General features: G+C 51.7%; 2 protein-coding genes across 2 annotated transcripts; both read right to left on the minus strand.

Moving 5' to 3' along the window:
• Positions 1 to 2,500: 2,500 nt before the first annotated feature.
• On the minus strand, positions 2,501 to 9,074 carry LOC148592120 (olfactory receptor 14A16-like). The gene is made up of 3 exons (XM_088535610.1): positions 9,062 to 9,074; positions 7,024 to 7,069; positions 2,501 to 3,488 (listed from the first exon to the last, which is right to left on the minus strand). Exons 1-3 carry the CDS (start codon positions 9,072 to 9,074, stop codon positions 2,501 to 2,503), a joined length of 1,047 nt encoding a protein of 348 aa, XP_088391736.1.
• Positions 9,075 to 19,235: 10,161 nt separating this feature from the next.
• On the minus strand, positions 19,236 to 20,225 carry LOC148592121 (olfactory receptor 14C36-like). Its single transcript, XM_088535611.1, has one exon. The coding sequence runs from the start codon at positions 20,163 to 20,165 to the stop codon at positions 19,236 to 19,238; it is 930 nt and encodes a 309-aa protein (XP_088391737.1). The 5' UTR covers positions 20,166 to 20,225.
• Positions 20,226 to 26,898: the final 6,673 nt, after the last annotated feature.

Raw genomic sequence — 26,898 nt, forward strand, 5'->3', positions numbered from 1 at the left:
TCCATCAGGAGGGAACAGCTCCCCTTGGTGCCACTGTCAGGTCCCCACAGGAGGTTCCTGAACATGGACAAGGAGCGGCAGGTGAACGCCTGCTCCCAGCCCACAGACGGGCTCTCAGGCTTGCAGGAGAGCGGGAGCGAGGTGAGAAGTGGGGCTGAAGGGAGAGGCAGGCAGAGGGGATGGCACCAACACGAGGAGCACAAGGATGGTGTCGAAGGGGAGCCAGGATGAAGCGAGAGTTAGGAGCTCTTCTGGGGAGGGCTCCTTTCTTCCTGGCCATGGCCTTTGCTTTAACTGGGATAGATTTAGTTTGTGCAAAGTCAGCCACATGAAAACAGTGCATTTCCTTGAAGCTGGTCCACAACTTCCTGCACCAGTCGAGAGAGGACGACACCTCCGAATGCGACGTGCTCTGTGCAGAGAGTGAGGGGTGGCAGGGACAGCTGTGGGCAGGGGGCTTTTCTGAGCACAGGGCTCTGAATGGGACAAAGAAACCTTACAGATATAGGCCTGATAGTAACAGAAAAGTTTAGAAAATTTGATAAAAAAAATCTAGACAGAACGAGAAAGAATTAAAGAAAAAAATGATTTGTTATACTTCCCGCCATTACTCATTGTTGTGTTTTAGTACACTAGACTTTGGCATGATCATTTTTTCTTGAAAAGGGAAGTGATTTTCAGAAGTGGGTGGGCTGCAGTCCCAGCGTCCTGCACAGCTGGTGCCATTCCAGGTGCCGTGGTCCCCTGTCCCCAGCCTCCCTCTGCAGCTCTGAGGGGCTCTGCTCTCCCGCAGGTCCCTGCCAGAGCTCTCAAGCCCACGCAGGTCACTCAGAGACACTGGGACATCTCCAAGTCCCTCTGGGTGCTAGTGCTCGGACACTTGAGCTCTGCCTGCAAAGATGAAGGACTGTTTTGAATGTTTTCCAGTGATGAAAGAGTGGAAATCTTGAGGAACTTGCTGAATCTGCTGTGAAGAACTATTTGTCTGCCCTTGCCTTTTAGTGTCCACTGCTCTCTCCAGTAGAGAGGGCAGTGGAGGGCTGTAGAGGAAATCTCTGTGATCGCCCCCATATTTTCTATGTCTTGAATACATTAATCATTCCTGCAGCCCCTCTGGGCATCCCCTCTCCCAGCACAGCACTCACCCCCACTCCAGGCATCTTCTGCCCCTGGAGGTCTCCTGCGCTCCATGGTGGCTCCATAGCCCCTTCTAGGAGGATGGGCATCTGTCCCAGCTCTGTAATGAGTGGGACTGTCCTCAGCAGATCCCTCCTGAGCACTCACCCTCTCCAGGGGCCTGGGCACCAGCAACTGGCAGCTGAATCCAGTCCTCTTTCCCTAACTCAGGAACATGGCTGCACAGCCCTCTGGTGTATCAGCCAAGCCTCCCGCATTTGTATCATCACATAATTTGCTGGGAGTGCACTCTGTTCCTTCTTCCAGGTTACTGATGGAGAAGTTGAATAGGATTGGACCCAATACTACTCCCTGGGGGACACAGCTGGCTCCAGGCCCCAACAGACTGTTCAAATGTCTGGGCACAAGTAGGAAAACCTGAGAGAACCTGGGGTCTTTTCCTAGCAACTACTAAAGAAAGGCAGAGTTTCCTCATAGCTCCTGCCCATGGAGATGTGCTAAAAATCCCAGGCATGTATCATGGCCTTGCAGACCTACTTCAGTGTCACTGAATCAAGTGTCTGAAATGAATTACAGTCACAGTTTACATTGTTAACATCTCCACATGTCTCAGCTTCCTAGTGAGTGTGGCTCTAACACTAGTGAGCATCTAGTGCTATTTCAGATGGCCAAGGAAGATGCCCACCGGGCCCTGACCAGGCATTCTAGAAAGACATGACTATCACATTTTCTCTATCAATCAGAGCAATAGACACTAGCCCTTGCCTGGGACAACCTTGTCTCGTCAGATGTCACCTGGTGTCACCAGGCCATTGCCTCTCACCCAATTGACTTTCCGTCAATTCACTCATGTTCAGTTTTGTGTGTTGGAGCTTTGCATGGAACCATGAAACCTGTGGTGACGCTTGGTTGCCATTTCTGTCATATTAGAGAGATTTGAGATCACACTCTAACCATAGCCACGAGAGCTGAGATCTCCTAAACAACACTGGACCCCTGGTCTCAGCCCACCTGCCCTTGTCCCGCCGTGACTCTGTACCCCAGAGGTCCATTGGTGTCAGTGCTGGAAAAGACGCTGCAGAGGGAAACTCTCCTCCCTGCACTGGGCACATCCAAGGGAGCTCAAAGAAGCGGCTCAGAGAATCCCCCCTCTCTGCTAGTGAAGGGGGAAGCCTGGCTTCCTGCTTTATCATGGTCTGTGTTTAAGTGCTAAATGAGAGATTCCTGTGCAGACGTGACAAAAATTAGGTATCTTTATTGTTTATTATTTTAAGATGGATGTAAAAGAGAGAAGTAAAAAAGAAAATGGATAAAATACAGCCTCAATGCCAGATATCCTGGTGAGTGAATGAAACAGTTGTTATCACCGACCTTGTACCCACTGGATGAGTTTCTTCAGTGCCTCCTTGAGCTCCTTGTTCCTCATGCTGTAGATGAGGGGGTTCAGGGCAGGAGGCACCACAGAGTACAGAATGGACACAACCATATCTAGAAGTGGGGAGGAGATGGAGGGGGGCTTCATGTAGGCAAACAATACAGTAAAGACAAACAAGGAGACCACAGCCAGGTGCGGGAGGCACATGGAAAGGGCTTTGTGCTGGCCCTGCTCAGAGGGGATCCTCAGCACAGCTCTGAAGATCTGCACGTAGGACACCACAATGAAAATGAAACACCCAAAAGCTAAACAAAGACTAACTACAAGAAGCCCAACTTCCCTGAGGTAGGAGTGTGAGCAGGAGAGCTTGAGGATCTGGGGGATCTCACAGAAGAACTGCTCCACCACATTGCCTTGGCAGAGGGGTAGGGAAAATGTGTTCCCGGTATGCAGGAGAGCATTGAGAAAGCCACTGGCCCAGGCAGCTGCTGCCATTTTGACACAAGCTCTGCTGTCCATGAGGACACCATAGTGCAGGGGTCTGCAGATGGCAATGTAGCGGTCATAGGCCATGACTGTGAGGAGAGAAAACTCAGCTGAAATGAAAAAGTTAAAAGTTAAGACCTGTACAGCACATGCCCAGTAGGAAATGGCCCTGGTGTCCCAGAAGGAATTGGCCATGGATTTGGGGACAATCGTGGAGATGGAGGCAATATCGAGGAGGGAGAGGTTGAGGAGGAAGAAGTACATGGGGGTGTGGAGGCGGTGGTCGCAGGCTACAGCTGTGATGATGAGGCCGTTGGCCAGGAGGGCAGCCAGGTAGATGGCCAGGAAGAGCGAGAAGTGCAAGAGCTGTAGCTCCCGTGTGTCTGTGAATGGCAGGAGGAGGAACTCGTTGAGGGAGCTGCTGTTGGACATTTGTTCCTTTGCAGTAGGAAGAGGAAGAAAGGACATGGACAAGTTAGAGAAAACTTCCCTGAGTGAAACTTTCTTATATCCTTGCCTAAACACACACTCATTGCTTCCCAACCCCATTTTAGCAGGCATTCTAGTTCTATGGCTTCAGCTCTCGGCCTTGATGCTGGGGGAACAGCGCTGGCCTCTCCATCTGCCTTGGTCCCAATTGCCCTGTGCTCTCACCTTGGAGGTGTAGGATGCTTGCACTCGTGTTACCCCTCAATTAAATGGCAGAGGATTCCTTTACATCATGTAAACCAGCACTCTTTTGGAGGGGATGTCAGGCAGATTTCCGCCCTTCCCTTGGAGCCAGCAACACCCTGGGCTCCTGCCAGCTGCCCACATCCACCTCCCCGCAGCGATTCTGTGACCTCAGATTCCAGGAGGCTTCTCCCTGGGGCACCCAGATAGCACCTGCTGTAACGGGGGAGCTGAGCTCTTCTGGAGGGCAGCTTGCAGCCCAGACAGGCACCCAGGGAGATGGCAGGACGTCCTGAGGATGGGGTGTCCTGATGAGAGAGGTGGCTCATTCCAAGCTCCTCCAACCGCACTGCCCTGAGCCCCACAGCTTAGAGGGCACTTGGGCACCTCACAGTCCAGGACCCCTCTGCATGGCAGGACCCACAGGGCCAGTGTCTAACCTGCATCAGAAACCCCCTGCCCAGAGAGTCCAAGGGAAGGAGAAGGGCAGCGTGGGCAGGTGGGATCATGGAGTAACCCCATGATAGCTGTGCCGAGGGAGGCAGGGCCTGGCAGGGACAGAGGGGCACTCAGATGTGTCTCCTCTCCTGGACATCTGGCTGCTCTGGGACAACTCCTGCCTTGGCCCCCATGGCCTGGAGTGCAGAGGGCTGTGCTGGTGGGAAGGGGCGCTGCAGGAGGCACTTTCCTCTCACCATGATTCCATTGCCTGGAGCCGTCCCTGCAGGAGCTGCTTCTCTGTCCCCACGTCTCTGCCCTGTCCATGTTCACAGACCCCATTGCACCCGCTGGGTGCTCAGCTCTGCCCTGTAGACACCTGCCAGGGGCAGGACCTTGCCCAGGGCACCTCTGTGTTTGCAGGTGCAAAAGAGCAGGTGACACAAACCTTGCTGAGGCCGGGGAGGGGATGTTGGCTGTGTCTGCAGGCAGAGGGGTGGGCGAAGGCAGCCGTGATCCCTCTGAGTGTGTGGCTGGGAGTCCCTGCTCTAAAGCACGACCAGCTCCAAACAGGGGAAGCTGGGAGAGCCACCCTGACAAATCCAATCAGCTGCTGAAGGCTACAGGTTCAGAAGATCCCTCCAGGAACTGCAGCAGTGTAGCCCTGCAGCCAGAGACTTACCGTGTCAAGGGCTGGGGAGGTTTCTGCCTGCAGTGAGCTCAGCCGTCCTCCCATTCCCAACTGTCCTTCACTTAGGAGCGACTCATCCCAGCCTGGTGCCTGCGGGCAGTGCCCTGAGTCTTGGTGCTCCTTTACGAGGAGCTGCTCCTGGGCAGAGCTGTCTCTCTGCAGCGCCTGCCACGTTGCCATGGGCTCCCGCAGTCCCAGGAGCCAGGCCCAGCTCAGGATCAGGGACCCAGCTGCAGATGGGACATTTTCTGTCCCCTGTGCAGCCTCCAGGCATTTCTGGGGCTCCAGGGCTGAGAGTTCCTGCAAGGCAGCAAGGTCATCGCTGGCAAAGGTCCACTGATGTAAAGAGAGAGAGTCCATGGAACGAATCCAGCATGCAGCTGGCCTCATCAGAGGATGGTTGTCTAGGAGAGTGGACATGTCCTGCTGTTGAAGCCTCTGCTTCCATCCCATAAGAACTCAGAACACTTGCACAGGGGCAAGAAGGGAGTTAACATCCTCATGCTTCAGGAGGTGGTTTAGAGCAGTTTAGAGTACAGCTAATGCCCATTGAGAAGCTCCAGGAGCACAGGAGGATTCAGTTTGCTCTTGTGCACTCCACAAACTCAGAGGAGGATCCCCTTGGTCCAGCTGCTGAGGTGCACAAAATGGCTGCCTGTATGGGAGCTGGTTTTCTGAGCTCCCACTGCAGTCACTGGGAGAAGTGAATCAGCCGTGCAGCACACTCGCCCCTTTGGACTTTTTCCAAGGGGGAGGCAGTCCACGTTGGACAGAGCTGGTCCAAGACAGGTGCAAATGTCCACTTGTTCTGACAGAGCAATGAGGAGATCCATGTCCATTGCAAAGAGCTTGCATGATTCTGTGCAGACACTTGATTTCATGCAAGGAAAACAGGTCTACTTGGCCGTGTCAGATGCCTGAGGTATCCAGCAAAACCGCCACATTCGTAGCATATTTAAGAGGGAACCAACAGGAAAATTGGGCCCTTCGAATTAGTTGGCAACCACCTAGGACACCTGGGTTTCATACATGCTCCCCCAAAGTTGAGTGCCACCACTGCCTGCATGAAAAGTCCCTCTTGGAGACAGATAACAGCTCCCCTCCTCTCGTTAGCCATGCTACTACTAATGCAGCCCTACAGGCATCTGGCATTATTCACATGACCATGCACCACTGCCTCATATGGCATCCCTCATAGCACCAAGGCCCTTCCCCTCAGCCCTGTCCTCAGTTCCTCAAGTTTCTGTCTGTCCTGACAGACAAAGTTATATTCTTCCCCACACTGTGGTACTGCCAGGAGCTTTACTTGGTAGTGGGAGGCAGTATGAATAGCCAAAACAACCCGAAAAATCCCCAGTTTAGAGAATTTCAGACTGGACATAAGCATGAAGAAATGACACCTGAAGGCTGGTGCTGTGGTGCAACAGGACACCCAGGAGGAGTCAAGGATCATCCCATGGCTTGGGAAGGAACAGCCAGTGGGGATGCAGAGACAACAGTGAAGGGAAGGAGATCCCGTGTGAGAGCAAAGTGGGGAAGCAGGGTGGGTGTCTACAGGCTGCATGGACACAGCTGCAGGCATGAGACAGCACAGCACAGGCTCTGCTGGAGACAGACAAAGGCACTGTCAAGGCTCAAAGACACCAGAGCAGGTCAGCATCTTCTTGGCTATGGCTGTTGTCTCTGCCACCAAGGCCTGTCAGGAGACACTGGGCCTCAGTGTCCCTCTTGCTGACACCCCGAAAGGTGTCATATCATTGTCCTGCACTGAGCACTGCACACCCCCACCCACACACTGTCCCCAAGAGGACCTGGAAAACATGTGGGAGAAAGGATCTCCTTTCCCAGAAGCTCAGTGGCCGAGCTTGGACATTTTGCCTGATAAAACACCTCAAGGGTTAATCTGGCATCAGAGCCACCTGCACGTTCCCTCTGCCTACCTGTTATCAGTGATGACAATTTTCTGCTCTAATCAGCCCCTGGAGACACTTTGCTGCTAACAACTATCAGTGGGACCCATTAAAACTCAACAAAATGTTGTGGGTTGATCTTGACTCTGAATTCTCCTCTCAGTAACTGTTTTTCTGGGGTTCAGCACCAAATATACCACGAGACCCATTAAAATACAAAAAGCTCTCACAAACCATGTCTCCCCCTGCAATTTTTGTCTAGGCTTGCATGACTAATTGGAGAGGCTTGAGGACTGTAGCTGAAAGGTGGAGACATCAAAAAGATAAAAGTATTTCTGATTTTACAGGTTTTTATTGTTACTATTTATATCCAGCCTTCAGAATAATCAACAGCAATATTCTTGAATTGGCATCAATCCAGAATGACTCCTAATGAAGTCGGGACATCTAGGAGAACCAGTGTCCCAGAGCTCAAGCACTGTATGGACACTCTTCCTTCCCTCCCCAACCTGCCATTTCTCACATCAGCCACCTGGGACTTCCATCACTCTTGTTAGAAGCTTCTCTGTTCTACTGAAATCAGCAACTGAAAGTTAGAGCTCATCTGCTGCAAAACCCAACTGCCTTCCTTAGAGTTCCTTAGAGAACTAGTTGCAAATAAACACAGGGTTTTTCTTAACTGCAAAGAAACAGAAATAAAGCATGAAATAATTTCATAAATAATAATTGTGCTCTTTGAGTGTAGGCTAAGTCCAGCATGTCAACAATGAGGTTCCCTTGCTACAAGGAACAGCCTTCCTGAAAGACAGAGCAACCTTTAAACTCTTGAAGTGCAAACCAGGAGCTGGGTCCCAGAGTGAACAGAGAGTAACAGGGGGAGTCACAAAACTGCGCTTCTACAATGGTCAACTCGTGGCCTGTAAAGATGGTGTCAGAAATTGTCAATTTAAGCAGGACATGTGGGAATGGGAGAGCCATACAGCTCCTGGGGGCCCTGGGTCATGATGTGGGCCTTGCTGCTTTGGAGATCCCAGACCTGTCCACTCTTCTCTACAAAAGTAGGGAAAAGGGCCTGATGCAAGACCCTAGAGAAGAGGGATTTTCCTGGCTGCTCAGAGCAACCCAAAGAAGGACTTGGGGCTGTCAAAGGAAACTCAATCCCCAACACCAAAAGCACTGGACCCTCCTGGACCCTTAAGATGGGAGCAGGAGGGGGAAGGGGAAACATCCACGTCCTAGACTTCCTCCATCAGGCCTTCAGCTCTGCAGCTTCTCATGGCTTCAGGGGAGCAACCTAAACCAATACTTCCCATGCATAGAACAGACTGAGCAGACACAGAGGAGACAGGAGAGAGAACGGATAGAGACCCCCGGGTCCAGAATGGGCCTTCCTGTGCCAAAGTCAGGATGCTAGAGGCTGAATACGCAACCCAAAGAAAGGAGGAAAGGCGTGCTTTGCTTTTCAGTGTCTGCAATGCTACATATCTGAAAGCTTCAAGAGGGATGCAGTCTCCCTTCAGCAAGATTTGCTCCAGGACTGTGCAAACACTATGGAAAGAGGAATGTTGGTTGTTGGAAGCTTCAGCAGTAGGGGAGTGGGGAGATGGTCATCTCACCAACTTGTGAACAAGTCAAAATTCAGCTCCTGAGGTACAGCAGTGCCTTACAGGCTCCATACAGGAGCCTGGGCAGCAGTGATGCAGTGTGTGGGCCTGTCCTGAGACACCCAGGGTCAAAAGTGTGGGAGATGCAGGGTGCCAGGACTCTACAGATCCCAAAGAGAGAGAGGTGCCAGGAACTATACCCAGGGGAGAAACACTACTTGGAGGTGTAACGGAAAACCCCAAATCATAAATAAGGTGCAAAACAGAAATGGCTTTCCTCAGGGTCAGATGAAAGAAAGCTGGGCATAATTCATAGGATTTGAAGAAACTTCCTCAGATTTTCTACCTGGCCTGACCCGTGATTTTGGAACGTAGTTGGAACCAATGTCCCGTCTCAAGCCCTCTGGAGGGAAGACGTGTTAAGAATGTGTTTGCTCTTTTCTGACATATCATCTCTATCTTATCACAGATCAAGAAACCTTCCTGAGGACTTTCAAAAGCAAAGAGCCTGTAGAGCCTTTCTCAGAAGAGTAGATTCCTTGAGGTTGCAGCAGGGGATCCTGCTGAAGGCAGGTCCCAGCAGGCAGGTCCTTAGGGCCTTTTCCAGTGAACTTTGGGTTATCTCTGAGGAAGGAGATCTGAGAATCTCTTTGGATCCTGTGCCAGAGTTTGGTCATGCTCATAGACAAAAAGATTGGTTCTTAGTATCTAAGAAGCGTTTCCCATTGTTCATTTCTTTTTCTCTCACCGTTGCCAAACATGCCATTTGTGTGACCCTCCAAGAAAATCCAACTGCTCTGTGTCCTCCACAAGGGAGATTTGCACAGCATGAAGATCCTCCTTGGACTTCTCTGGTCTACTCTGAACAAACCTTGCTCTCCCAGCATCTCCTATTCTGCCCCACAATCCAGCCCCCGACCATCTTCTTGTCCCTGTGCTGGACTCCCTCTCACTTGTTAGTGCCTGTGCAGAACTGGAGAGACCAAATGGGATCTAGTTACAGGCATGGTCCCCACTGTGCCAAAAACAGAGGTAGAATGTGTCAGTGGCCCTCCTGGTTGTGTTCTCCCTAATACAAATCTAGGATCGTGGGCAAAATATAGCACGGGGACCCAGAGAGGTTCTCAGGTATCCTCCTATCCTCAGAGATAATGTAAATTTCTCTGGAAAAGGCCTTAAGACAACACCTCTACTGGGAAGTGTCTTCAGCAGGGTGTTGGATCCCCACCTCCAGATGGCTCCCTAAAAGTAGGCTCAAGGAATCTGCTATTCTGAGACTCTTTCCAAAGGGACCTGTGGATTTCAAACTGCCGCCTCCACCACTGACCAAGAACAGGTATCGCAGAGCCATCCATCACCCTGAGAGGCCTGATTCTTGTGAGGGGGCATGTCTCTGTCTGCAAGTGTCTGCATATCCACAAAGTGCAGAAATGGTTCTGACTGCTTTGTTTAACTACCAGTTTGTATGAGGGATCACAAAGGATCTGTGATGGGAAGATGTAATGAGGGTCCAGCTTCAAGAGAAAGCCTTTAAAGGAGTGAGAAGGTAACTTATTCCATCAGAGTGACTCAAATCCTAAAGACTCAGGTAATCAACAAGACGATCAGAAACTGCAAGCCTGAACATCAGCTGACAGAAACCATGAAACTGTGAGAACCCCTGGGTCGCACCAGGATGCTCCAAGGAGAGAACAGGGTAACCAACAGTCCTCCCTCTGCTCTCCCAGCAGGACCCTGGGGTGGCAGGCTGGGCTCTGGAGCAGAGCACTGCAGCACGCCACTACCTGCACACCTAAACAGAGGGTCCTCAGCCTACACCTGCCTCTGCATCAAGGACACTCTGGGATAAGCACCACACTTCTGGCACCATCCTTGTTTTACCCAGTGCACAAGGCCCAGGTCTGGCCTCAGGCAAGCAGTGGCCATGCTCTGGAATTGCCCGGTGGGGAACACCAGCATCTCGCTTGGCTTTTTGAAGGGCAGGCAAATCAAGAGACATGGACTCTTCCAGTCTCTTCCCGCACTCCAGAGACATCACAGCACCCCCAGCAGCCCCCGAGGGTTCCCTGGCAGCAGCTTCCCTGCAAGTTATTGCCACTGTCTCTAATCCCTCCATCACTATGTCCACCAGTCTCCTGGCCACATCTTCCGTATCGATGGCCTTGGTCCTGCACCTGGCAGAAGCTCTGCAAGGCTTTTCTGGAGCAGGCAGCTTCTTTTTCCCTGTAGATCCTGGTGTTTTACATGCAGGAGCCTCCAGGCCTCCATGTGCCTGGCTGGCTGCCCTGGCAGTGCGCGGTGGTTTGGGAGGCAGATGTGGCACCTCCGCTCTTAGCCCAGCCCTGCTGGGTAGGGTCTCCCTGAGCATCACAGGAGCTGACTTGAGAAGGGCAGCGGTCAGGCAGGGCCTTTGCCGGCCTCACTGCTCAGCTCTGTACCTTTGCGATGACCTGATCAGCATCTTCAAAGCCCTGGGGGTCAGACAGCAAAGGCCGCCTGTCCTTTTGTGGGGACGAAGTTGGGGTCCGCCTGCGTCGCCTCGCTGCATGCGGCTCCTGCTTGCCCACATGCGGGAAGAAGGAGGCACCTGATGGAGAGGGTTGTGTTGCTACAAGCAGCCCCTGCGGCATGGGAAGCCCCAGGCCCTTGTCGAAGGGAAGCTCATGGTCGAGCACAGCCCAGCTACACGTGATTCAAAGAGGGTCTCTGATCCTTCGCACAGGGCTCCCAAGGATCCATATGGGCTTTGGAGCATCCCAGTCATGCTTTGTGTTCGAGAAAATCCCCACAGCCAGCAAGAAGCAGCCCCTGGCCAAAGGAGGTGAGGTCTGGCTGGCTTGGCCCCTCATGCTTGTGCTCTCCATGCAGCTCCCATCCCTGCTGTCAGCCTCCCCCTCCAGCCCCAGCACTCACTTTCTTTGTGCTCTTGCGCCTGGCAGGACACCCATTGCTGGGCTGGGAGCAGGCGTTCGCCTGCCTCTCCTTCTCCATCTCCAGGGCACTCGCTGCACCTAGGGACTTGCTGCTCTGGGGACCAACGCGAGCTGCTCCTTCTCCTGGAGCTGCTCTCCTCAGAGTGCGACCCTGAGGGTGGTGCTCTGGCCCAACACAGCCTTGGTTGCCATGGGCATCGCCCCATCACAATGGCCTTGGGGACATGATGCCACCCTCATCACAAAGCCCTGTCCGTTGCCATAGAGACTCCCAGGGGTATGTCCTGGTGGTGGCCAAGGGCACCCACATCTCATCTCAGTGCCTTAGTGGTCAACAAGGGGAGGACTTTGGGTCCCTGTGCCATAGTTTGGCCATTCTCACGGGTATTTATCTGGGACAGCACGGCCAGTGGGGCCACATGCGTGTTCTATCGCTCTTTTTGGCACAGTGGACACCATGTCTCTATACCAGATCCCATTTGGGCTCTCCAATTCTGGAACGAAATGAACAAACGGGAGGGAGTTCAGCACAGGGACGAGAAGTGGGTCAGGGGCTGGAGAATGAGGCAGGTAAGAAGAGGCTGGAAGAGGGATGTTTGTTCAGCCTAGACCAGAGAAGGCCAGGAGGGATCTTCATGCTGTGCACAAATACCTTGTGGAGGGCACAGAGCAGCAGGATTTTCCTGGAAAGCCACATTAATTGCATGGGAGACAGCAGGGAAAAGATGGACGATGGAAAATCTGCAGCGTATGAAGGATTCACAGACTTCGGTGTTGTGAAACCAAAGACCTTAACTTAAACGCAACTTATAGAGCTCCTGTCCCCAGGAGCTCCTGTCTCCTGTCTAGTTAAGGGATGTGAAATGAGCCTTGCAGAGTGAGACATTTCAAATTTTGATAGATCTTCATTCTCTGATGAAATAAATTGCAATATTAGAATCTCTCTCTCTCCACTTGTTAGCAAAGGACAACAGGTGATTATTTTAGTTTATTGAAGTGCACATTTCCCAGGAGGAGGGAGCACGAGGGACAGAGAAATTGGTGAGTTCAGCTGTTCCTCTGCTCCTGAGCGGGGCCAGGCTCCTGGGACCGAGGCAGCTCGTGGCAGCCTGGCAGCACTGCCCAGAGACAGCCGAGTGCAGGAGCAGCTCCTGTGCCAAGAGCAGCAGGGCTGCGGGCACTGCCTGCTGCTGCAGACAGCAGAGGAGAGAAGGCAGCGAGAGGGGAACGGCAGTGTGGAGCGGGAGCAGAGCTCATTGTGGGGGAATCTTCACAGCCCTTGAAACAGTGAGTCTCTGTCTGCAGGGCAATGCTGCTGAGGTTCCTGGAGGGGGTGTCTGCACCCCAGCCAAACCATGGCTCATAGGATTTTTAATGGTCTCTCTCCTGGAGTAAGCAGGACATAGCAGGAGGAGGAGATGCTTCAGGGCAGGGATTCCCTGACACATGGTCAGAGGATCAGGGTATGCTTCTCTTGGCTATGTCACTTGAACACAGGGCTGTAGGGCTGTGAAGGCAGGGAGTGCACCAAGGTCTGCCTGGGGCTGTGATTCAGAGCAGTGTCCCTGTACCTCATGGTGCTGTTTGCCCAGGGCAGTGACTCTGCCACCTGTGAGGGTCAGCACACAGCCTCTCCAGGGAGCTCCCTGTGCTGCTGTGGGGAGAAGCTTTGGGTGGGAAGAGAGATCCCTGGCAGGGCAGGTTCTTTCTGCCTTTGAGAGGTGCTGCAGGGCTCAGGTTCTGCTCACAGCTCCAGCACATGCACAGGACATGTCTGAGGGGTCCTTTCAAGAGGAAAAGCAAGAGAAGAGCTGCTTGAAGGAGAAGGAGCTTTCCTTCAGGTCTCTGCACTTTCACTTTCCTCATTTGGACAGGGAGAATGAAGGAACAAGTTTTCTGTTTTGGCAATGAGCTGGGAGTTGTAAGCCTTCACTCTGAGAGATTAATAGGTCTGTGAGAAACGTCAGCGAGCTGCTTCATCCCCACTTTAGTCTAAAGGCAGCATCAGCATCTTCTTTGCAGCATCCTAGGACTTTATGTGACCTGCTCATTCCAACCTGCAACCACAGAGCTGGCCCTGGACATTGCCAGAGTTTTCTGCAGGTTAGAACTGAGCACCCAGAGGGTGACATGGGATCTTTGAGCAGTGACAGGGACAAGACACTGGGACAGAGAAAGAGCTGCCAGCAGGGACAGCTCCAGGCAGCAGGGATGGGCAGGGAAGGAGAAGGAACTGCTGGGCATGGGACTCTGGCTGAACTCTGCAGCCAGAGCTGTGGCAGAGGAGAGGGGCATCTCTTTGGTGCCTCCCCACCAAAGGGCTGAGAGGGGCAGTGCTGCAATGTCCCCCTCTGCAAGGTGCCATACCCTGCGGGTAAAGAGAAGGTTTTCCAGAATGCCTCTCTGTCCCTCTCCTTGCCTCCATTGGCAACAGGGTCATGGTGTTGCTCCTTAATCCTTGTCTTGTCCATGCTGTTCCTGTTCTTGCTCTCTGCTTCCTATGGTTGGGAGTATTCAGCTGCAGTTCAGGCACCAAAACTACAAGTAGTGGAAAAGAAGGACTTCCAAGGGAGTGAGGTCTCCACAGCCCCATTCTGTCCTGTGGAGCTCCGGGAAATGCAGTACAGGGAACTAAGTTGACTGTCCCTTAAGGAAAGTCCTTCTTAAATCCTGACAATCATTTAGCTGTTACCCTGTGGTGTCCTGCAGGCTGCCACCTGCCCTCCAGAAAGCCTCTGCTGTCTCATGGTTTATATGTGGTATCTCAGCCACCCATGGGCAACCTATGCAAATACTGACAGAAAAGGGTCGTATGTGTTGTTTGCTAGAAGGGGAGTGTGGAGACCTCCCTCAGGTGCATGTAGAAAGGGTGAGAAGGTCCGAGATGGGCACTCTGAAACCAAACTCTCCTCTCAGCAGGGGCTGCTCTCTTTTTAGAGTAACATCATTTTCTAGCTAGAAGAGGCATGAGCCTCAGAGATCTGGGAATGAGATGAATAGATAAGAAAACATCATTAATTTGGTTATTTTCCTTTTGAGAGTGTCTCCTAACTTGTCTCTGTCTGTTTTTCCCTTGGTGAGTCCCCCATATGTATAGGGAGGAAATGTCCAACAGCAGCTCATTCAACGAGTTCCTCCTCCTGCCATTCTCAGACACGCGGGAGCTGCAGCTCTTGCACTTCTCGCTCTTCCTGGCCATCTACCTGGCTGCCCTCCTGGCAAACAGCCTCATCATCACAGCCGTAGCCTGCAACCACCGCCTCCACACCCCCATGTACTTCTTCCTCCTCAACCTCTCCCTCCTCGACCTTGGTTCCATCTCTACAACCATCCCCAAATCCATGCACAATTCCTTGATGGACACCAGAGCCATTTCCTACTTCGGATGTGTTGGGCAGGTCTTAAGTTTTACTATTTTCATATCAGCAGAGTATTATCTCCTCACAGTCATGGCCTATGACCGCTACATTGCCATCTGCAGACCCCTGCACTACGGGACCCTGCTGGACAGCAGAGCCTGTGTCAGAATGGCCGCAGCTGCCTGGGCCAGTGGTTTCCTCAATGCTCTCCTGGAAACTGAGAACACATTTACTCTACCCCTCTGCCAAGGCAATGTAGTGGAGCAGTTCTTCTGTGAGATCCCCCAGATCCTCAAGCTCTCCTGCTCACACTCCTACCTCAGGGAAGCTGGGATTATCGTGGTTACTGCCTGTTTAGCCTTTGGGTGTTTTGTTTTCATTGTGGTGTCCTATGTGCAGATCTTCAGAGCTGTGCTGAGGATCCCCTCAGAGCAGGGCCGGCACAAAGCCTTTTCCATGTGCCTCCCGCACCTGGCCGTGGTCTCCCTGTTTGTCAGCACTGGTCTATTTGCCTACCTGAAGCCCCCCTCCATCTCCTCCCCATTTCTGGATGTGGTGCTGGCCGTTCTATACTCGGTGGTGCCTCCAGCAGTGAACCCCCTCATCTACAGCATGAGGAACAAGGAGCTCAAGGATGCCATTAGGAAAGTGATTCCATGGACCTTTTTAAGCAGTGGTAATTTTTCCATATCTCTCCACAAATGACTCTTTCGGTATCCCGTAACTGGATTGAGCATTGTTTCATCATGTTATTTTTATTATGGCTTTTATTAGTGATAATAATTGTTTCCGTGTTCCTACACAACTACTTGTATTCATTCCCCTTTTTACGGTGTCTGCTCTGTCTCACCTGATACCCTAAATTGTGTCAAATACTGCACAAGGACTGGCTCCCTAACACTAAGCTGTTACCAGGTTACTGGTTATTACAGTTAGAACTGTTTATAAACTGTTTATTACAGTTATCGGTGTAATAAAGTAATTTCTATCAGAAATTATCATTAAGAAGAGCATCTCCAGCAGGTCGAGGGAGGTGATCCTGCCCCTCTACTCAGCCCTGGTGAGGCCGCATCTGGAGTATTGTGTCCAGTTCTGGGCTCCACAGTACAAGAGGGATGTGGAGCTGCTGGAGAGAGTCCAGCGCAGGGCTACAAGGATGATCAGGGGCCTGGAACATCTGCCCTATGAGGAGAGGCTGAGGGAGCTGGGCCTGTTCAGCCTGGAGAAGAGAAGGTTGAGGGGGGATCTAATCAGTGTATATAAATACCTCAAGGGAGGGAGTGCAGAGGACGGTCATGGTCTCTTTTCAGTGGTGGCCACTGATAGGACTAGAGGAAATGGCCGGAAACTGAAACATCAAAAATTCCATAGGAACTTAAGGAAAAATTTCTAAACAGTGAGGGTGACAGAGCACTGGAACAGGCTGCCCAGAGAGGTTGTAGAGTCTCCTTCTCTGGAGATCTTCAAAACCCGCTTGGATGCAGTCCTGTGCCACATGCTCTAGGTGTCCCTGCGTATGCAGGGGGGTTGGACTAGATGATCTCTAGAGGTCCCTTCCAACCCTAAGCATTCTATGATTCTATGATTCTATAATAGTGCATGAAAGCTGGGCTTTTCCTCCAAAGCTGGTGTCAAGAATAGGCCCAAGGACTTGCATCCCTCAAGGGTCTGCTGCACAGGGTTCTCCACGAGTTCAGCAACACAGAGCTCAGAATCATATAATCATTATGTTTCATAGACCAAGGGCTGGTTTGGGAATTCACCTATCAGAGTCCAAGGGTAGTGGAGACGCTGATTGTTCATGGATTTACACATACACAGCTCTCCTATGCATTAAGGCACAGTGTCAGACGGCTGTTCTCATGGAGGGGAAGCTAGCGGTGTCAGGAGAGCACAGAGATACTCCTGGACAGCATATGCCTGGGAAGGACTGTGAGTAGAGCCTCATAAAGGGAGAGGTCCTCGAAGATGGAGTTTCTTAGAGGTAAAGCACTGGGTATTCGCAGGCAAAAGAGGACTCTGCAGTCTCAGGAGAGGCAGTGAGGACTCACCTGTCAGGAAGAAGGGAGAACGGAGAGCCCTATCTATCAGATAGGATCAGATAGGATAAGGATAGGATGTATAGGCACAATGGACACAACAAGCACCCTTGGAAATGCTCTGCAGTCCAGGTGCCCTGGACTGTGCAGTCATCTGCAGTCCCCCGGAGGGATTAGAGGTTGTGATACCCATTTGTTTGGGTCTGACTCCTACCCCCGGTCACAGGGGCAGTGAAATGTCACCCTTAGTCACTTTGTTCCCTCCTCTCCCCGCTCCACATCCTTCCCAGCTCTGGATCTCTCTGTACTAGCCATTCAGTACTCCAGGGCTGCTGCTTGGGAGGTCCCTGCTGCGGGCAGAGCTGATTGGGCAGCAGCAGGGCTGGCTCTGCCTGGTGACTGTGAGGTCACCGCTCCCGCAGCGCCTCATTGGGCAGCAGCCGGGCCCTGCGGGGCTCTGCGCTGCTGAGATCATCTCCGCGGAGCAGCTGCTGAGCCCGGGCTGGGCTCCTGGCAGGGAAGGGCTGGGGAGGCCATTGCTGCCCTGGAGGGCAGGGCCAGAGAGCTGGGCGGGACGGCGCTGTGATGTCATGTCTTTGGGAGTGCCTGATTGGCCGGCAGCAGGCAGGCAGGCGTGGGCGGTGGGTGGGGGGTCTCTGTGGTGAGAGGAGCTGAGAGGGCAGCAGTGGTTCCTGTGTGGGGAAGGGGTTTGAGGAAGCTGCTGTCTCTGAAGGCCACAGGCAGCAGCAGGGATGTGGTGGGTTTGCACCTGTGAGGTCACCTCCATGTGAGCAGCTGGGTTTGGGGTTTAGGCTTTGGGGTTGTGATCAGTGGTGCAGAGCCTAGTTGGAGACCTGCAACTATTGGTATCAGGAGTCAGTCAAAACCTGTTCAGTTTATTAATCAGTGACCTGAAGGGATAGAGTGCACCCTCAGCAAGTTTTCTGAGGATAGAAAAGTGGGAGGAATGGCTGATAGCCCAGAGGTCTGTGCAGGCTTTAGGAGGGACCTGGACAGCCTGGAGAGTTGGGGTAGAGGAGCCTCATGAATTTCAACATGGGCAAGTGCAGGGTCTTGCAGTTAGGCAGGAATAACTCCATGTACCTGGACAGGGTGGGGGTTGACCAGTCGGAGAGCAGCTCCACAAAAAGGGACCTGGGAATCGTGATTGGCAACAAATTGAGCATGAGCCATCAGTGTGCCCTTGTGGCCACTGATACTGGCAGCTGAGGTCTGACGGTACTCAGAGTGCCCCACAATATTGCAATGGCAGGAGGTGTCTTTGGGTGGCCACTATCTCCAGGCTGTGGTGCTTCACTGCAGATGCAGGAACTGCCCTCCACTGCCCCTTCCCTGGGCCTCCTGGGTCCCCACTGCCTCTCTGGGCATTGCAGAGCCCTCCTTTCCCCATGTGCACCTGGGTTTAGTGCTCTACCTTCTGGTTCCTGCACTGTGAGTCATCCCTGTTTCATTAAAGCTGCACTCAGTGCCCACTCCCAGGCAAACCCTGTGCCTGGAGATCCCTGGGGGTTCTCCCATCAGCACAGTCACGTGTGGGGCAGCCTGGCACAGGCAATGCAGAGACCATTGCCTGTCTGCAGTGGTCACTGAGAGATGAACCCTAGATTGAGGCTAACAGATCACCCTGGAATGCTGAGGTCATCCCCTGGATCTCATGGAGTTCACAAGCAGAGGAGCAGCCCCATTCGTGGTTGCACACCCTTGGGCATATTTTTTGATTCCAGTTCCTAAAGAGAGGTCAGATTCAGGACCATCATAGAGAAGATCCCCTTTTTATTATGGAAATGTTATTCTGGAATCCAGCTGTGGCTTAAGGGAGCCCAAGGACTGGTCCTGCCTGGTTTATCAGGGTACGAGGAAAAAAAAGCCTATCTCTACCAGGTTATGAGAGTTCTTCGACCATATCTGCAAAATGAAGCATGGAAGGACAGCACAGAAATGAGGAGGCCAACTCTAAGTAGAGAAAGTACTGCTGTCCTCCTGAATGTGTCTTCAGGAAAGATGAACTGCCATGGAAAGGCTGCCTCTAGACTTTCCTTTAATTCACTCATGTTTAGTTTTGTGTGTTGGAGCTTTGCATGGAACCATGGAAACCTGTGGTGACACTTGGTTGTCATTTCCCTCATATTAGAGAGATTTGAGATCACACTCTCACCATAGCCACGAGAGCTGAGATCTCCTAAACAACACTGGACCCCTGGTCTCCCCCCACCTGCCCTTGTCCCGCCGTGACTCTGTACCCCAGAGGTCCCTTGGTGTCAGTGCTGGAAAAGACGCTGCAGAGGGAAACTCTCCTCCCTGTACTGGGCACATCCAAGGAAGCTCAACGAAGCAGCTCAGAGAATCCCCCCTCTCTGCTAGTGAAGGGGGCAGCCTGGCCTCCTGCTTTGCCATGGTCTATGTTTAAGTGCTAAAGGAGAGATTCCTGTGCAGATGTGACAAAAACTAGGCATCTTTATTTTAGTATTTATTATTTTAAGATAGATGTAAAAGAGAAGTAAAAAAGAAAGAAATGGATAAAATACAGCCTTGATGCCAGATATCCTGGTGAGTGAATGAAACAGTTGTTATCACTGACCTTGTACCCACTGGATGAGTTTCTTCAGTGCCTCCTTCAGCTCCTTGTTCCTCATGCTGTAGATGAGGGGGTTCAGGGCTGGAGGCACCACCAAGTACAGAATGGACACAACCATATCTAGAAGTGGGGAGGAGATGGAGGGGGGCTTCAAGTAGGCAAACAATACAGTAATGACAAACAAGGACACCACAGCCAGGTGTGGGAGGCACATGGAAAAGGCTTTGTGCCGGCCCTGCTCAGAGGGGATCCTCAGCACAGCTCTGAAGATCTGCACGTAGGACACCACAGTGAAAATGAAACAACCAAAGGCTATGCAGGCAGTAACCACGCTAACCCGGACTTCCCTGAGATAGGAGTCTGAGCAGGAGAGCTTGAGGATCTGGGGGATCTCACAGAAGAACTGCTCCACCACATTGCCTTGGCAGAGGGGTAGGGAAAATGTGTTCCCAGTGTGCAGGAGAGCATTGAGGAAACCACTGGCCCAGGCAGCTGCCGCCATTTTGACACAAGCTCTGCTGTCCATGATGGTCCCGTAGTGCAGGGGTCTGCAGATGGCAACGTAGCGGTCATAGGCCATGACTGTGAGGAGATAAAACTCTCCTCCAAAGAAGAAGACCAACAGGAAGACCTGAGCAGCACATGCCCAAAAGGAAATCTCCCTGGTGTCCCACAGGGAGCTGGCCATGGAGTTGGGGATAGTTGTTGAGATGGAGCCCAGGTCGAGGAGGGAGAGGTTGAGGAGGAAGAAGTACATGGGGGTGTGGAGGCGGTGGTCGCAGCCTATGGCTGTGATGATGAGGCCGTTGGTCAGGAGGGCAGCCAGGTAGATGGCCAGGAAGAGCGAGAAGTGCAAGAGCTGCAGCTCCCGCGTGTCTGCGAATGGTAGGAGGAGGAACTCATTGATGGAGCTGCTGTTGGACATTAGCTCCCTTCAGTCATGTGGGCCTATCTAAGGAACAGAAGACATTGAGAAGTTAGGAGAGACTTTTCAAGAAAAAAAAAAAAACTAAGTCATTCAGTTTACAACACCAACTGCCATTGCCTCTCTTTAGCAAGAGTATCTTAGTACAGTTGCTTTGTTTGAGCTCCATTTTGCACTGGCTGCGAGTGCTGTGGGAAGCACTCAGGCTTCATCATACATCAACCCATGTATTACAAGGAGTCTGTCGTGTTGTGCAATAGTGGGACCTGGGCAGTGAAGGTCACACACTTTTACATTCGCATTTTCTGGCATGTGAAATCCAATCAATATGTACATTAGCTTTTCAGCATCTTTACTGAGAAGAGTAAGCAAAGAGGTTTGAGGAACTATAGTTTTATTTTTGGTAAACAGTTTTGAGATGTCTTTGTCACTCCTGGGTAGGGTTCCCCAAAACGACAAATCCTTCACATTTCATCTCTCAGTCCTTAGGAGAATGCATCCATGGTCACTATGTGCAGAGTGGGGACATCTTGTTTGTCTGTTAGTGTCCTTCCCACAGCTCCTGTCTCCTTGAGCTAGAGGGTGATTGCTCCCATATGCTGCCCTAAAAGGAGACAGGCCCTGCTGAGGGCAGAGCAGTGCAGTGTTTTAGTGCCCATATCCAAATTTCTCACCCTGTGTCTATACACCCAAGGGAATGTTCCCTCCTAGCCAAAACACCCTCAATGTGCTGCCAAGAGAGGCAAGGAGAGGTACAGAGAGGCATTCTGGAAAACCTTCACCTTACCAGATGGGTACGTCACCTCACAGAGGGGGACACCTTAGTCCCTTGGTGGGGAGGCTGGAGATGGTCCCATGGCAGGAGAGATCGCCCAGGTCTGGCTGCAGAGGAGGCGGCTCCTGCCCTGCACTTCCTGCCCCTTCCCTGCCCATCTCTGCTGCCTGCAGCTGTCCCTGCCGGCAGCCCTTCCTCTGTCCCTGGGTCTTGTCCCTGCCATTGCTCACAGATCCCATATTACCCTATCTGTGCTCAGCTCTGCCCTGCACAAACCTCTGAGCAATGTCCAAGGGAAGCTCTGCAGTTGCAGGTCCCAAGAAGTAGGTTATAGAAAGTCCTATGAGGCCACAAAGATGATATTGATGCAGCCTCTAGGCTAAGATGGGGATAAGCAGCTTGTTGAGGTTTCTCACAGAACTATTAATTCTCTCTTAATCTTTCAGAGTGAAGGTTTAGGACTCTCAGATCCTTATCAAAGTAGAAAACTTGTTCTACCTTCTCCCAGCCATAATAAGGAGGCTGAAAGAGCAGAGACCTGAAGGAAAGCTCCTTCCCTTTCAAGTAGCCCTCCTCTTGCTCTTCTCCAGTAAAGGACCCCTTGTGCATGTGGCAGGGAATCCCTGCTCTGAAGCATCTCCTCCTCCTGCTAAACCCTGCATACTCCAGGAGAGAGACTTTTAAAATCCCAATCCTTAATTACATGTACTGAGTTCAGAAGAGACCTCCAGGAACCTCAGCAGCTTTGCCCTGCAGCTAGAAACTCACCGTGTCAAGGGCTGGAAAGGTTTCTCCCACAACAAGCTCTCCTCTCTCCTTCACACTGCAGTTCCCCTCTCACTGCCTTCTCTCCTCCCCTGTCCGCAGCAGCAGGCAGTGCCCGCAGCCCTGCTGCTCTTGGCACAGGAGCTGCTCCTGCACTCGGCTGTCTCTGGGCAGTGCTGCCAGGCTGCCACGAGCTGCCTCCGTCCCAGGAGCCTGGCCCCGCTCAGGAGCAGAGGAACAGCTGAACTCACCAATTTCTCTGTCCCTTGTGCCCCCTCCTTCTGGGAAATATGTATGAAGTAACCTAAAAGAATCACACTTGTTGTCCTTTCCTAATGAATGGAGAAAAAAGAATTCCAAAATTGCCGTCTGTTTCATCAGAGGATGACTATCTATGAAATTTGGACTCTGGAAGGCCCTAGTTATGAAGCCCCTAATAGGCAGGACATCCAGAAAGAGGCAAGAAAGGGGAACTATGTGAGCACCATAATACAGTGCAGTATAATGTAGAGACTCTGGTGGATCATTACAGTGCAAAAAGTTCATATAATTCAGTGCAGACATTTAATTCAGTGACATAGAAATAGGCTGCAGGGCCAAGATAGATGTCTAGCTTGTCCAGCATAACCAGATGTCTCCTCTAGGAGGCACAGCCTGGGATCTATGGCAAACCATGTCCAATCCCTCCTACAGCTGAGCGTGCTTCATAAGTGGGAGAGGCACCTCACACCAAGGGGTCTGCACTGGTATCTGCTCTCCTAAAAGCTTCTCGCTTTGTTCCCACACAACCTCTCTGCACCCTGGAAAACATGATGGGGCTAATGATAACCCCACGGTTGGTGGATCACATTTGGCTCAAGCCCAAGGACATCATCAGGGGCACCTTCTCCTGCCTGGACATGGGCTCACCTCTGTCCCAGGCCCCAAGGTGCTAAAAATCAGCTCCGGCAACAAAACCCTCTCCTGTCGTTCCCTCACAGCCCAGCTCTGTTTCTCCCTGGTCTTGGGCACTGCAGCCTTGCCTCTCTTAGTGGGAACCTCCTCTCACCATTGCATTGACCCCTGCTCTCCATGCCAGCATGGCTCTGCTCTCAAGTGGGGCCATTGCACACAGTGTCTTTGGCTCTTGGTAACAGGTTTCACCAGGACCAATCTTTCTTCTGTGCCACATCCTGATATTTTGCAGCCCAAATATTTGCAAATGCCTGTAGCCTGGCATGGAGACAGAAGCACAAGCTGTCGCAGGACCTCAACATCATTGCAATAACTGCGATGCATTATCACCACTCACACAACTGGAGGCCTGCGCTGCTGGGGTAAAAGCTCTTCAGGGGAGGTTGTGAGGGAAGAGGAGGAGGGGGCAGGTCCTTTGTGTGGAGCGGCAGCTCGGATGTACAAAGAGCTTCCATGGCATGGACAAGGTTTGGGTATGTGCTTGTGGGTGAGCATCAGATGAAGGGTGACATCATGCTGGGAGCTACAGACCATGCAGTCAGGCTGTTGGCATGGATGACGTCTTTAAGCAACATGACAAAGTCTGTGGATCATAGGCCCTGGTTCTTACTGGCAGAACAGGTTGGAAGGCTCTTGAATCCCCCTAACATTCACTGGAAAGGCAAAGACCAGAATGTAAACACACCATGAGGTTTCTGGAGTGTGGACACCAGATGCAACAGAGAAGTCTCAGTGAAGGTGGAATATATGCAACAGTTTGGGTAGCAACAGGATATAAAATACTACTACTGTTATTAAAAAATGAAGTCAAAAATTAAAAATATAATATAAATATTTAAAAAATAGTGAAGAAACAATGTTCAGCATTGGTATGGGATGCTGAGGGAGTCATTTTTTAGAGAGCAATGACAATTTCCCAAGGCTAAAAAATATCCATGAAATTGTTTTCCTCAGCCTCCTTGAGAGCCTTGTTCCTCGTGCCGTACATGAGGGGGGGTTCAGTGCTGCAGGCACCACCGTGTACAGAACAGCCCCTAGCAGATCCAGAGCAGGAGAGGAGACATAGGGGACCTCAGGTAGGCAAACATGCCAGTGCTAATAGGAAAACAGACAATGGGCAGGTGCGGGAGGCACATGGAAAAGGCTTTGTGCTGGCCCTGCTCTCACACAACAGCAAAGATCTGCTCGTAGGATAAGACTGTGAAAATGAAACAAACATTAAACTGGCACTAATAATAAGATGCCTAACATGGCTGAGGTAGGAGTGTGAGCAGGAGAGCTTGAGGGTCTGAAGGATTTCACACAAGAACGGTCTACAGAGTTCTCTCTACAGAAAGAAAACAGGAAAGCGTTAGCAGTGGGGACAGGAACAGATACAGTAGGGCACCTGTAGGAAAACCATGTCCCACTGCAGCGCTTGCTGGGCAAGTGCCCCAGGTTGTGCTGGGCTTCCTACCTCTACGCTAATAAATGAATTCCAACACTGACTGCAGGGAAAATCCATCCCGCCTGCATGCACCGTGCTGCAGAAATAGGAGACACATCACACTGAGCTCTGTGCTCTGGTCTCTGAACTCTCCTTCTAGCTCTCCTGCCCTGAATTTCTGCTCACTCTGCCAGATGATATGAACAGGGACTGGGCTAATGAGGGCCTAAGTGTGGATGGACCGCTGGCTACCCAGGCCTAGGGACGTCTGCAGTAGCACCTTTGCTTTCCCAGAGATTGCTTCAAGAAATCTGCCATCCTGCCCTGTCCCGCAGGCTAGGCAGCTGTGACAGTCACAAGTGGTCCATGTGCCCACCTACAACCCCTGCACATGCACACCCGTGGTCCCTACGGCACCGGCATGGCCCTTGGGTGCCTAGTATCCCTTCGTTATCTCCTTAACCCTGCTTCGTGGACTCAGGGGGCCAGCAAAGGGGCTGCTGGTGCTGTCCATGGGCCAGAGTGGGCAAAGGCCCTTCTGGAGCTTCCTCACAACCTGCTGGTCTCTCCACAGGCTTTGGAGATGTCAGTCAGTTCCCTTGGGGTGGCCTTTGCTGTGGCACAGTGATGCACAGAACATGCGTCCAGCAGCAGCATCCCTGCACATCTGGACATGCACTGATGCAAGAAGGAGAAACATGTCCTAAGGATTCATGGTTTAATTCTGCATTTCAGATACCCTAATTCATATTGCTTTCATGTACCCTCATACCGCTTTATTACAAGATGAAATTGGAGAGGATAAATAGCATGGGTCTTTCCCGCTCTCTCCCCCTTTTTTTTCTCTTCTTTTTCAGTTTATTTTTTCAGTAGGAGTTGGAGGAGGACCTGGAGCTGAGCCCACAGCAGGGCACCAAGACTGCAGGTTTTCACATTTCCTTTGGATGGAGGCTCTTCCCATCTGCTGGCCTGATGGTCATCAACCAGGTGGCCAAGATGGTGATGAGAGCCTTAAACTGGGAGTGACTCAGGGGAGAAGACTCCAGCAAGAGTGAGGAAGTGATGGGCTGGGATGGCAGGGAAAGGTGCAAGTGATGTGAACAAAGGAACCCCTGGAGAGAGCAGTGGGATGCAGGGAGCTCTGCTTAGGGATGGACAGTGAGCCTGTCAGGATTGTAGGGATGAGGATTAGTGGGCAGAGCAACAGAGCTGGCCTTGTGTAGATCTCTACTATGGATCTCTAGAAAGACATCATGATGGGATCCCCACAGTTTTCACCAAGACATTGTGATAGTGTCTTTCTCCATGGTCTCCACCAAGGAATCATGATGGGACCTCCATAGTCCCCACAAAGGCATCATGATGGGGTCTGCCATGGTGTGCAGCAGGGCATGATGATAGGGTCCCCATGGAAACCACCAGGGCTTTGTGATGGCAGTGATAGCATGCCCATAAGGCCATTGTGAGTGGGTGGTCCCCATGGTGACCATGTCCTTGTTGGACAAGGCCCCAGGTTCCCCACTCTGAGGACAGCAGCTCCAAGCAGCTCTGAAGGGTGGAGGACCTCAGGAAAGGCAGCCATTAAGTACGCATCTGTCAAGGAGAAGAATGCTCCATACAAACAGTTGTTAAAATTAGGAAACATCTCTGGAGCCCAGCTAGCCTGAAGAAGGAACTGGCATGTGGCCTTCAAGTCAGTAAGGCAGCATGTGGAAAGGGGAAGAAGGGAGAGGCTGCAAAGGAGGAAGTCTGAAATATTGTCCGGTAAAGTAAGGCTGGTTTGGGGAAAGCCAAATCTCCCTGCTCCTGCTTCAGTGAGAGGAAAAGAATGAAGAAGGAAAATGTGGGCTCATGGCTGAATGGGACTGGCATTCTAGCAAGTGCAGCCCTGCTTGGCTTCAGTCAACCTTCACCAACAAGGTGAAGCCTGAGAAATGTCTGAAAGGGGCAACTGGAGAGGTCACTTCTCTCTCACTGCCCTGGCAAGTGTGTGCAGACCTGTGGGATTGCCTGGGGTTGGGGCTTGGTTTGAGGGTTTGGCATTTGGCAAGACAGGATCAAAGTCCTGTGGGATGAAAGAGCACAAAGTCTGAGCACAGGCTGAGATGAGGGTGAGCCTCAGCTCTATGACAACTGCTGTGGACTGCTCTTTGGGTAGAAGTGGGATGGAGGACAGTCTGTGGCAGAAGACGATCTTCCTCCTGGAGGCACCGAAGCAGGCTCGCTGTTCCTCACTTCCTCAGCAGGGTTTCATGCACAGTGCTACGTAAGATAGAGATGATAGTCCAGAAAAGAGCAAAGGTGCCCATAACACAGATCCCCCTGAGAACTTTATCTAGGAGTCTGCTTCCTGCCTTACTTCATGGCCATGGTGAAAGTAGTGCACGAACATGGTGCTGCCAAATTAGAAGAATGAAAATGTAATGTTAAAAACTGCCTGAAGTTTTGGAAAAGGCAATCTTTGTTATTCTTTGGGAATGTTCTCACTTATGGCTAAAATCTGCATTAGGGGATTGATTCCATTTGATCACATAGAGAAGCTGGCACTGCTGGAGATGCCCTGGGCTCATTGTGTTCCCCTGCAGTGCTGAAAATTTTGGGGGCAATTCCTGAAGGCCCTTAGCTTGTCATTAGGAAATATATCTGAAATAAGAAGTCTGTTAAGAGCACTTATTTCCCTCCTTTGACTAGAAAGGAAAGTCCAGATAACTGGATTTGACAGAGACATCTGTTCGGATGGGGTCTGACATCGGGCGGAGTCTCCCTCCTCATATACACCCTTTCACCAATCCCTCACCAATCCCTACAAGACT

Source organism: Tinamus guttatus, unplaced genomic scaffold, assembly GCF_059628265.1.
Source record: "Tinamus guttatus ecotype Peru unplaced genomic scaffold, ASM5962826v1 Tinamus_guttatus_pri_ptg000634l, whole genome shotgun sequence".
NCBI classification, from domain to species: domain Eukaryota; kingdom Metazoa; phylum Chordata; class Aves; order Tinamiformes; family Tinamidae; genus Tinamus; species Tinamus guttatus.

Coding starts and splice junctions, on each gene's coding strand:
- LOC148592120 (XM_088535610.1), bottom strand. Junction 3,489..7,023: donor AATACTTTTATCTTTTTGAT/GTCTCCACCTTT, acceptor AGTTTCACTCAG/GGAAGTTTTCTCTAACTTGT.
- LOC148592121 (XM_088535611.1), bottom strand. CDS start 20,165: ATGTCCAACAGCAGCTCCATCAATGAGTTCCTCCTCCTACCATTCGCA.